Below are 12,807 nucleotides of genomic sequence, written 5' to 3'. Positions count from 1 at the left end.
AACCCGATCGCAAACAACCCGAAAATCCAGCCCATACTATCAACATGGTGTTTTTAGCACGAGCTATTGCAAGAACTAAAATCTTTCTCAAGCAAGAGAATCTCCTCTTTTAAAAAAAAAAGTTGTTTGGTTTGCATATATTTTGTGTGCTTAAGTTATGTTGATTTGTTTTTAGGGTTGCATGCAGCATCAGGAGCCTCAAATTTTGGCATTGACCTAAATGGAGGAAAGCAGCTGGGAAGGAAATAAATTCAGCACAATGAACCACCAAGAGGCGGACGAAGGCTTTGCAAACTATGCATATCACCACTCGGAAACACTAGAAATAGACAGAAGGTAGGACTTCAGCCAATGGCAATAAGAGATTCATAGCATCTGTTATTCACTCAGAATTATAGATATGTACAGCACCACAAAACATCTCCTTATTCGTAGCAACCATTCCTCAAAGAGTTTATGGACAGCAGCATCCTGGTAACATGGTCGGGATGTCATTTGATCAGATATTCATAAACCGGTTGATCAATTCATCTGTCATGTCTGTGTCAAAAAAAGCAAACACAATTAACCCTTAGGCTGTCGGCAGGTACCAGGAAACTCCTACCAATGCCAACCAGTCTTTTTTTTTGTCGGCATAGCTGAAATAAATAGTACAGGTTGAACCTCTCTTATCCGGGACTCCCTTATCCGGCACCACCCCTCGTCCAGGACCATTCCTGGCTGCCGGGTGGCGCATGTGCAGAACGCGACTGTCAAAATCTTACTCGCCAATATAATCTTTCTCCTCGGCTGCTTCATCCTTGTTGCCCTGCTGGAACTCCTGCAACCACTGTCCTCGGGCCAGCCGCTCCTCCACACAACGCTCCCTCGTGGTCGGTTACGGGGCCCACTGACTGTTCCGGGGCCCGCCAGCTCTTCTGGGCCCGCCGACTGTTCATGGGCTCGCCGACAGTTCCTGGGCCCGCCAGCTCTTCGAGGCCCCCTACACACTGATTGGCTGACTGACTAACTGACAGTCGGTCCAACCAATAGCACACATACTTACCCCAGCAACATTTAAAGGTGCAGTCCGGATAAGGGAGGTTCAACCTGTATTACAACAATAAAATGGCTCAAACATCAGGAATAGAGATATCTGTAATGTCAGATGAATATAGAGAATTTGGAAGAGTTATAATCATGAGACCAGAACATACTATAACAATGAATGATTCACCTGTACTTTAGTTGCCTGATTTCCTATATTATTTTGCTGTTAGTGATTAACTGGCTATCTCTGTTCATGCAATAGCTTGTCAATGAATACCTTCAGAAAGCAGAAGTAACTAGAACAGTCCACACATTGGGCTGAGAAGCAAAATAATGCTGTGGCATGTTTCATAGGGTATATTATAAAAGTGTTTTGCAGTTCAAAATCAAAACCAGTGGGAAATTAAAACCACCTTGTATGTTTGTAAAGTGATTGCACATTTGCCAGTTTAAATTCCAGCAAAGGCTTAATGTACCAGTTTCATTGATGCAGGTTTCAAAATCTTGTACAGAAAAGATCACAGTATTGATTTGAAGTATTGATTAGTCAATGATCGACTATGTCAAAGTCTGCAGCGAAGTCAAGGACGTTCAGGAGAGATAAAGCACCATGATCACAGTCAGAGAGCATGTCATTTATGACTTTGGTTATGGCCATTTTGGTGCTGTGGCAGACGTGGAGGAAGCTGTCAGAAACATGGGCATGGGAGGTGGCAACACATTCATGGACTTTGAAGAGGAAAGGGAGATGGGCCAGTAATTTGCAAGGAAAGAGAGTTTGGGCATGTTTTTTTTTGAGGAGGGGGTGATGGTGATGATTTTGAAAGGGATGGGGACAGTACCTGAGGAGAGGAAGCCATTTTGAATATTAGTTAGCATGGTGGCCAGGAAGGGAAGTTGGGGTCAACAGTTCAATGGGAAGGAGGTCACGTACATGCTAATTGCCGTCTCATATAAAGGCGAGTTTAGGGCTTTGGTGGTATACACATTTGGACATGAAATATTGAAATGAAATGTCTGAGTTGTACCAGTAGCATTGGCCAGATATTTGACTATATGAGGCTTCATAATTGAGTCCGATTCTGCCATCATCCAGCAGCACACTTCCAGCAGGGGTTACTCGATAACCATCAGGTGCAGGAGCTCTGGCCATGTCTTCCCACACCAACCAAGACATACTGAGGTCAGTGTTGGTGTCCTGACTCACTTAGCACTGGCCTGTGTAACTCAGCTCCTCAGAGAAAGTCACTTTTTGTTCTAAATTTTTGATGAGTCTCAGGAATTTGGAATTCGTCATGAGATGTTACTTTTGATTTTGCTTTTTTATGCTGACTGTTTTTAACAAAATTACTTGTTCCTTAATTTAACTATCTCATTCAGGAATCATGACTGCAGACTACCATTATGCTAATACCTGATTATTCACTTGATAACTAGTGTATATATACTCACATTTATTACAAGCTTTCAGCATACTCTTGACATATCTAGGTTACTAACTAGCGGCTCCTTAACTAAATAAATAAATAGATAAATGTTTGTAACTGTAAACCCGTATAGTGAAAAATACCAATATCTCAATTTGCTTACTACATAACTGATCTGCATAACATTCCTATTGCTGTGAAATTCTAGTGAAATTACTGATTATGAAAATCTGACCTGTGATCTTGCATTGTTTTATTCCAAAACTGCATTCTCTTAAGCTATTTGTGAACCTTTTGGGTTTTTTGTTAAATATTTTGTCCTTCTCAAGTTACCAGAATCATTGGTTGGACCACAGTTAGAATATTCTGCCCAGTTTTGTGTGCACTAACTTAGAAAAGTTGTCAAGGCCTGATGAGAGCCACTATAAAGATACCAGTCATGACTAGAAAAACTGCAGCTTTTTTCATGAGGGGATGTGATAAGGATAAAATTATGATGGAATTTGATACATTATATAGGGCAAACTATTTCCATTGGTCAGTCGATCGCTAACTATAGGGTTAATATCGTAACCAAAAGAATGAAGTGAGAGGTTTGTTACAACATGGAATTCCCTACCAGAAACGATGAAAGCTGAGCATTTAAGAGAGCAATGCTATACATGTATCTGCTACTGAAATAGTATAGGCAATCTTGTTAATGGGTGCAGACAGATGGTGATTTCAGACGTTCCCTTGGGTACATCCGTGCCTGTTAATGCTTTCCTACTATCCTTATGCACTATGTAACCAAACATTGCATTATATCTAAATTCGTCATCAGGCCTGGTCAGAAAAAAGTAGGCAAGCTACAGGTGCCAGTCAAGCACCCAGACATAGCTCGCGTGTCGGGACCTTATGAATTTCAACCCATGCCGAGGCCCAGGGGTAAGTCCAGGGGAGAGAGGCAACTGAGAAGAGGTGAGGGCAGGCCGTTGGCAGCCCGCAGATATTTTGTGTAGTCAGCAGAAAATCTCCTGCTCCATCCGATGCCACACAAAATACAAAATATTTTTGGGGCCTTTTTTGATTGGCTTCCGGCGGTCCCAAAAAGGACCACTGGTTAGGCTGTCAAGATCCAGAAATATCAGTCTGAGCTTGCGCGCTATCCCACCAATTTAGCAGCGGCCTTAGCTCGGGCGCGGGTCTCTGCACTGCTAAATTGGTTATTGTCGTGCCCGACTTAGGCCCATGAGTCCAACAATGTTAAATTTAGACACTTATACCCCTTACTCTTTAAGGGTCTGGGTGAATTTCAAACAAGTAATGTGAAACACAAAGAGAGGTACATATATTCCATCGAAAATCTTTCTTGTTTCATGACAGTGCAACTAAGGTTGATGCAGGACACCTTTTTTCCTTCCAGTGACAGAATGTACCAGCATACTGCAGGTATAAAAGGTTGGGCATGGTACAAATGTATCCAAACAATTTTAAATATAAATTAAGTTAAGAAAATTTGAATCATGGATACAATAGCAGGAAATGTTTGCAATATTTCACAAATTTACATGTGTAATTTATATTATCAAGCTTCCTTACCTTGAACAGTATATTCACTTCCTCATTGTTATATGTCTGTGTGTGCGTGAGATTGTGTGCGCATTAGGTCCGTGCAGCAGAGCTGGTCTCCAGTCGGCTTGGTTAATCCTTGCCACTGGACCAAGGCCTATATCTGTAAAGCCCGTGTGGTGGCTGGTGTGTAATGGCCACCACACATTAAAAAAATCCATGCACAGGCATCTTCCACCCTTCAACATGTAGTTCGGGACCTGGAATATATAAAATTCTGACGGGATTGGACAGGTTAGATGCAGGAAGAATGTTCCCGATGTTGAGGAAGTCCAGAACCAAGGGTTACAGTCTAAGGATAAGGAGTAAGCCATTTAGGACCGAGCTGAGGAGAAACTTCTTCACTCAGAGAATTGTGAACCTGTGGAATTCTCTACCACAGAAAGTTGTTGAGGCCAGTTCGTTAGATATATTCAAAAGGGAGTTAGATGTGGAACTTACGGCTAAAGGGATCAAGGGGTATGGAGAGAAAGCAGGAATGGGGTACTGAAGTTGCATGATCTGCCATGATCATATTGAATGGTGGTGCAGGCTCTAAGGGCCGAATGGCCTACGCCGGCACCTATTTTCTATGTTTCTATTAGATCCTGCATTGAAACACCTGTGAACTCATCTCTTTTTGGCGTGGAAGCAAGCCATCCTCTAGACGAGGGATCACCTATTATGATGTTATATATTACTGTTTAAACAAATAAACAGCAGAAACTAAAAACTGATTTGAATTTATCCACAGTGACGGTTTACCCAAATCATTGCGTAAAGTCAAATATAAATAAAGTAGGCAAGAACGTGTTTTTAGAAAGGAAGAAAGAAGTAAGTGTAAATGTTCCTATAAACTGTGTACGCGGACTCCTGCAACCTAAGAAAAGCATGACTGCCAGGGGGTGGGGAGAGGGTGTTGTAGTTCAGTGAATACTTGTTTCAGTATTTTTTTTCCAGTCACAAAGGGATTACACAAGTATCCTCCCAAGATTTTTTGAGAATCTCACTGTTGACATTTGGAATAGTGCAGACTCAGGGAATCATTAAAATAAATAGTGTAGTAAAGGTAATGGAAGAAGGGAAGGAGTGAAACATAAACCCTGGAATTATAGACCAGTTAATCAAGTAACTATAATGGAGAAATTCTCAGAAAACATTGTGTGGAATGCTATCAATATTCCTCTGAAGATTGCAAATGGCTTAAGAAGGGTCTGTGGTTTCAGAAGCAAAAAGTCAGTCCTGATAAACTTACTGATATTCTTTGAGAAGGTAATTAACTCAGTGGAGTGTTTGAAACTGGGAAGCAAGTTGGATTTGCCCCATGGTCAGGAATTGAACTATTCCAAACTAAGGAAATGTAAAATTTAGGATATCTATAAGCAAAGATGGAGGAAGTAAAAGATTAGTTATGTTATAAGGTCCATTCAAGCTCTGTATGTTGTTGACCACTCAGAGAATAGTAACTATGATAATTCCAAGATTTAGAGCTCTAAATTATGAAATCTCTCAGACCTGATTCATTTAGAGAAAATATTGAGAGATGTTTCCGGAAGTAAAAAAAAACAAGAGATACAGATAATGTGGATGTAAGCAGCGTATCTACTGATTTTAGAAGTAGATCTGGAGGGAGGGTAAAATTAGCAAACCTCATGAAAAGCAATTACTCCTAAGTCAATTAATATCTGTTTAATAATGTCAATAAATTTGAACAGGCATGACCAAATACTCAATGGACTACCATGACTTGGATTGCTCTTAGTCAGAATTGTATATGTGGTTTATAATAAAGTTGATTAATATTCTAGATTTTTGCTTAATTACAATTAGAAAAAAATGTGTTCTTTTTGTTAGGTGTATTACGTTGGGTAGATTCATGAATGAAACAAATTGTACCTGGTCTGTAGAGGGGATCAGCTTAATTGGCCAAATGTAATTTTTCCCCTTATTCTATTATTCATTCAAGAGAAACAGGATATAGGAAGAGAGAGGGTGTGGGCCCCTTGCAACAACATGTAAGTCGAGGAAAGAACAAAGCAAAAACCATTGAAACAATATAAATAAAAATGGATGAAGCACAGAAACAAGAGGAAAACCACAGAGAAAGAGAGGTAAAACGGCAACAGTGAGACCCAGAAAAAGGAAAAAGACTGAGGGGAGAATGCAATAAGTGACAAATATTAAAAACCAGAAGTTGCTCTTGGGTCATTTGATCAAGGCAGCATGTTACTGAGTCATTATAGTCAGAAGATCCCAGATTCAGTTCCAATCAGTCCTGAGTTAAGCTGATCTCTGGCATAGTGATGATACAAGTAGCCTTTAGCAGTTACAGGCAAGATAAAAGCAAAATCAGCTATAATTACCACTCTTGATCACAATCAGCTGATGCCTGCTGTAACCACCAGCCCCACCACCCCAGATAGAAATTTTACCTTTCTTGATACTTGATACGCATCTTTCAGTTAACGTTGGAGTTTATTAACTGCAGTTGTAATTTTATCTATATCAGTATATTTAAATACTGCAGAGTAGAATTTCCACCAGGGCTCTCCCGATCTCCCACTATAACTTCGGCGAGGGATTGACAGAAATCTCGGAAGAAACAGTGCAAAAGGCTGGTTCTGCTGTTTCTCTGAGGTTACGGCAGGAGGTCAGAAGAAATCTTAGGAAAATTCTACGCATATGTCCATAAACTTCTGAACAAAACATACGCTACAGATGTAGAATTTCCACTGGGGTTCTTCTGATTGTCCGCAGTAACTTCAGTGTAAGGTCGGCATAAATCCCAAAGAAACTACGGTCCGGATTTTGCGGTCAGTGGCAAAGTGATGGGGCTCGAAGAAAGCTGCCGACAAAGATCTAGCGATCTCTGTGGCATAGATTTCACCTTTTCTAATGTTAATTTGATTCTGGCATCAAGTCTAGGGGATCTCCAGCATCCAGCAACAGTGCTGTCATCAAGCTGGCTAATCAGTCAGCTTGAAAAATTCTCAAAGATAGCAAACCAGGAAGTAAAATGCATTGAATTGCCTTCACTTTTAAATTATTTTACAGTGAGCTAAATAAAGATTGGGACATACACATGGGATTAAGGTAGACGTTGAAATATCATAACCAAACTTAAATAAAACGTTTATTTAAAAACCATGGAATTTTTTATCATAATGGAAAAACTTAACATTCCACAAATATAAAATTAGTTTTTCAGGGCCTGAACAGTTGTTTAGCAGTAATTAAGACTCAGTGCATCATTTAAAAACCCAGTTACTCCTCATTCAACAAGGCTTAACTTTTTCGGGGGTTTTTAACAGTGATATTTGAGTCTAAGAGGGGAAATTTTTGGCAGTTCAGTGATTTCAATTGATTGCCGGCTCTGGCGAATTCAACAGTGCAGCCTGTGCAGGAGCAGGGAATGACTGGATTTCCGGGTTTAACTGCGCATGAGCGGGTGCCAAAAGTTGCTGTCAGTTTTGCAGTTGCAATGACTGTGAATGCTGACAGTTTCACCGTCATTACAAAAGCAAGTTCCAGGCCATCGTAAATGGCTATTTACACTGTTTCTCTGGGGTTCCACCAATCTTCTGCCAAAGTTACGGCAGATGATCCTCTTAGAGCTACCGACCATCTGAACTAAAGGGTATTGTAATCCACCATTTCTGGAAAAATACCATTGGGAACAGTACCCACCTATCAAACCGCTAACTCAACACTGCTCTCAAATCCAGGACTAATTGATTAAACTATTCAAGTAAACACAATGATAATTCGGGTTAGATTCAGGAATAATATTAAAGGGTTCACACTTCGAGGGGCAAAATTGTAACTCGGGTATGTATTTTGGTATCACCATGATTAATAAATATAAACTTGCAAGCATATGCTTTTTTCTATAGTATTTCAAAAGGAATTGGTATGTCTTATAGAGAAAATACTGGTGTAGTGTCATCTAATGTTCATAGACTGAGTCAACTCAATTAAAAATAACACTATCTGATCCTACAAAGAATCAAGGTCAAAGTTTCCTAAAAAAAAATTTGCATAGCTCAATTAAGTAACAAATGTGATACAAATTAGTTTACAGTGCGTCTTTACCTCTATTATCAGCTTCAAAAGGTCATAATTTATTTCGGACAAAAGTGGTGCAGTTTCAGCATAGGGACTGGAATATGAGGCAAAAGGCAAATTCTCCAGAGTTACACAGACGCTAAATTTTGGTAGATCTGGAGTCTGCTCCCAGAGATTGACGTCTGCTCCCAGCAGAGTGCACATATGCGACTGGTAGGATAATAAGGTTCAAAGCTGTTGTCTCAGAATTTACACCAGAATTGTAGCTGACTTAATCCTGAAGCAAAGAGTGGTAAATTACCTGCACGACTTGTGAACTAGGAAGTGGTTGAGTTTACAGACTTTGGCTGTCCACAATTTTGATGAGTACAATTAGAAAAATTGTTTCTCAACCATGCTGTTAAAAAAAAAATATTCTGTCTTTCAGCAATTTCAGACAAATAAATTATTTTCACGTCACCCTCTGTCACGTAGCCCTTTATGGCCAGTCCCATATATGTTCTGATAATAGAGGGAGAACAGGAGCATAAGGAAGCACAATTGTTTTTTTTAATGTTTTAAAGATAGCAGACCATACTGGCAGTAGTTATATGAGGCAGCACTGACTACTATATTGCACTGTTGCTATTGCATGCTAGATCTCAACTCAAAGTGCAATTTAGATAACTTTTGTCTCCCTTTCTGTGTTTATTTTTTGAGTTAGCAATATATCCGCTTCAACTTCCTGGTAACTGCACTAACAATGCACTTTTAGGGTTGTAACTTGAGGTTGCCAACTCTGGTTGGAGGCATTCCTGGAGGTTTGATCACATGACATTCAGATCACAAGACTTCGACAAATATTGTTGCAGTTGCCTTATGGAGGTTGGGTCCACTGATGTTGAGTACTTTGCTCGTGGTTTCACGCCAGCAGCTATTGTGCGACAAGTTGCAAGAGGTTACAGCAGAGAATAAAGTCAAAGCAGAGCATATTGCTAAAAAAAATTAATATAAAGGCTCTTTATCTAAATGCACAAAGCATTCGTAACAAGATAAGACAAACTAATGGCACAAATAGAGATAAATGGGTTTAACCTAATAGCCATTACAGAGATGTGGTTGCAAGGTGACCAAGGTTGGGAACTAAATGTTGCAGAGTACTTGACATTTCAAAAAGACAGGCAGAATGGAAAAGGAGAGGGGATAACCCTGATAATAAAGGATGACATAGGTCAGTAGAGAGAAAGGAACTCTGCTCGGAAGATCAGGAAATTGAATCATTATGGGTGGAGATAAGGAATAACAAAGGACAGAAAACACTGGTGGGAGTAGTAATATAGGACCCCAACAGTAGCTTTTCTGTTGGACAGGATATTAATCAAGAAATAGTAGGAGCTTTTAACAAAGGTAATATAATAATCGTGGGGACTTTAATCTTCATATAGACTGGACAAATCAAATTGGCAAAGGTAGTCTGGAAGACGAGTTCATGGAATGCATTCAGGACAGTTTCCTAGAAAAATACATCATGGAACCAACCAGGGAACTGACTATTTTGGATCTTGTATTGTGTAATGAGACAGGGTTAATTAGCAATCTCATAGTAAAGAATACTCTGGGGCAGAGTGATCATAATATGATAGAATTTTACATTAAGCTTGGGAGTGACCTGCCTAAGTCCGAAACTAGAGTCTTGGGGCTGGAATTTTGGTTGTCTATAGTTTCAGTTAGTGGCCAGAGGGGGTGTTAATGCGAGCATTAGAGCTTAGCGACTGGGCGCGCAGCTTTTAGCGCCCCAACGGAAAATTCATTAGAGGCTCACCGGGGGCACAAACCATTAGCGCCTGGCTGCAGACGATCGCTCCAATAATGACTATTCCTGGTGTAATGCGCACGCTTGCGCCCCGTCAGTAAATTCAGTGTGTGCGCCTCATTGAGTGCCCACCAATAACAACGTCCAGAAAAACAGTCGGTACAGGCTTGCAGAGTTTAATTGGTGGCTACTTAAAGGGATAAAGAAGTGCTTCCCTCTGACGTCCCAGTCAGTGCAATGTTTACACAGAGCATGATGCGTGAGCTTCCGAGTTTGCAGCGGCAGTCAGACATAACAATACAGGTTGAAAACAAGTGATTTTGAAAACTTTAATGGGTGCGTTACTATGCTGCTCCTTGAAGACTCGGTTTTTCCCGGGATCTAATTCGGAGTTCCGCAAATGCGCAATGGGTCTGCAAAATGTACCAACCAAGCTTTCGTTATCGCAACCCCTCCCTCCAAACCCTCCAAGCTCTCCTGTGCAATGACTGATTTATCGCTCCAGTCAGCTCTTCGACCGATTCTGATGAATTTCTGGGCAGGGGGCGCAAACATTTTCAAGGCACTAAAAGTACCGCTCAGCCTGGATTAATGCCGCAACTGAGGCACGACCGAATCTTCCCCCTTACACTTAAATAAAGCCAATTACATAGGTATAAGGGGAGAGTTGCCTAAGGTAGATTGGAAAAATAGATTAAAAGGTATGGTGGTCATCATCATCATAGATAACCAGTGGCTAGCATTTAAAGAAATATTTCATAATTCTCAACCAAAATACATTGCATTGAGAAACAAAAACTCCTTGGGGAAAGTGATCCATCCATGGTTAACTAAAGAAGTTCAGGATAGCATTAGATTGAAAGAAGAAGCTTATAATGTTGCAAAGAATAGAAGTAAGCCTGAGGATTGGGAGAGTTTCAGAAACCAGCAAAGGATGACCAAAATATTGATGATAAGGGAAAAATAGAATGTGAGAAAAAACTAGCAAGAAATATAAAAACAGATTGTAAGAGCTTCTACAAGAATGCAAAAAGTAAGAGAGTAGCAAAAGTAAACGTTGATCCCTTAGAAGCTGAGACTGAAACGATTATAATGGGTAATAAGGAAATGGAAGAAATGTTAAACAAATAGTTTGTATCTGTCTTCATAGTAGAAGACATACAAAGCATACCAAAAATAGTGGGGAACCAAGGGTCTAATGAGGGTGAGGAACTTAATGTAATTAATATAAGTAGAGAAAAAGTACAAGAGAAACTAATGGGACAAAAGGCTGACAAATCCCCTGGATCAGACGGCCTATACCCTAGGGTTCTAAAAGAGGTGGCTGCAGTCAGGGATGGATTAACCATGGGATGGATGGGGCTGCAGCCCCAGGCCCACCAAAGAACATGGGCTCACCAAATAAATGTAGGAAAATAAAACAAGGCCTCCCAAATAGGCTGAATAGAATAGACAAAAGAGAGGAAAAGCAAGATCGAGGAAAATAGATTCACTTGTTTATACCTATATACAGAACTACCTATCTACACTAATGTACATATATACAGAACAGAATATGTACTAGCCTGTTTTATTTCACATGTTATTGAGAGAAATTGGCATATATGTACAGGAATCAAGTATTGCAATGTTACCAAAACCAGAATATTATACCTACTTGATACAGAATATATGCTTTCATTGTTGAATATACTGGCCTATGTTTCCAGAATCAGAATCATATAAGTAATGTAATGAACATGAACAAACATAACACTAGGCCAATTTGGATCAGTTCTCCCCAGGCCCATCAGGCCCTTAATCCGGACCTGGCTGCAGAGATAGTGGATGCATTGGTTTTGATCTTCCAAAATTCCCTAGATTCTAGAACGATCCCAATGGATTGGAAGGTAGCAAATGGAGCACTGCTATTCAAGAAAGGAGGGAGAGAGCAAACGGGGAACTACAGGCCAGTTAGCCTGACATCAGTCGTCAGGAAAATGCTGGAATCCATTATTAAGGAAGTGGTATCAGGGCACTTGGAAAATCATAACATGATTTATGCACAGTGCTCCCTCAGTATTGCACTGACTTATCAGCCTAGATTATGTGCTCAAGCTTCTGGAGTGGGACTTGAACCCACAATCTGCTGACGGAGGCAGGAGTTCTACCACTGAGCCAAGTCTAACACTTTAACCGTAAAGAAATCTTAAGAGTCTTTACTATTGTCGTGAGTCAAAATACCATTTAATTTATATATGCCATTCTGACAAAGGGTCATCGACCTGAAACGTTAACTCTGTTTCTCTCCACAGATGCTGCCTGACTTGCTGAGATTTCCAGCATTTTCTGTTTTTTATTTCAGATTCCAGCTGTATTTTGCTATTGTACCATTTTAATTTGTTATTTAATCAAATTTTATGGACAATTCCATCTTCAGAGGGAAAACTGTCCCTCCGTCATCATCGTCATCATAGGCAGTCCCTCGGAATCGAGGAAGACTTGCTTCCACTCTAAATGTGAGTTCTCAGGTGGCTGTACAGTCCAATACGAGAACCACAGTCTCTGTCACAGGTGGGGCAGGAAAGGGTTTGCCGCATGCTCCTTCCGCTGCCTGCACTTGATTTCTGAATGCTCTCAGTGACGAGACTCGAGCTGCTCAGCGCCCTCTCAGATGCTCTTCCTCCATTTTGGGCGGTCTTGGGCCAGGGATTCCCAGGTGCCGGAAGGGATGTTGTACTTTATCAAGGAGGCTTTGAGGGTGTCCTTGAAATGTTTCCTCTGCCCACCTGGAGCTCGCTTGCCGTGTAGGAGTTCTGAGCAGAGCGCTTGCTTAGGGAGTCTCATGTCGGGCATGCGAACAATGACAACAGGTCTTCAGTGCCTTTTTCATTCTAAGCAGGTCAGAAAGAATGGTTTCAGACC

The 12,807-nt window shown here is 40.6% G+C and overlaps 1 protein-coding gene across 1 annotated transcript in view; it reads left to right on the top strand.

Annotated features, from left to right (window-relative positions):
* Nucleotides 1-259: 259 nt before the first annotated feature.
* Nucleotides 260-12,807, top strand: part of LOC139281601 (transmembrane channel-like protein 5) — a 192,972-nt gene continuing 180,424 nt past the window's right edge. Inside the window, exon 1 of the mRNA XM_070901751.1 lies at nucleotides 260-336. Within this exon, the coding sequence (XP_070757852.1) occupies nucleotides 260-336 (77 nt within the window). The remainder of the gene's footprint in view (nucleotides 337-12,807) is intronic.

The sequence above is a fragment of the Pristiophorus japonicus genome, chromosome 15 (assembly GCF_044704955.1).
Source record: "Pristiophorus japonicus isolate sPriJap1 chromosome 15, sPriJap1.hap1, whole genome shotgun sequence".
Lineage (NCBI taxonomy): Eukaryota > Metazoa > Chordata > Chondrichthyes > Pristiophoridae > Pristiophorus > Pristiophorus japonicus.
This window is presented reverse-complemented; position numbering and strand designations above follow the sequence as displayed.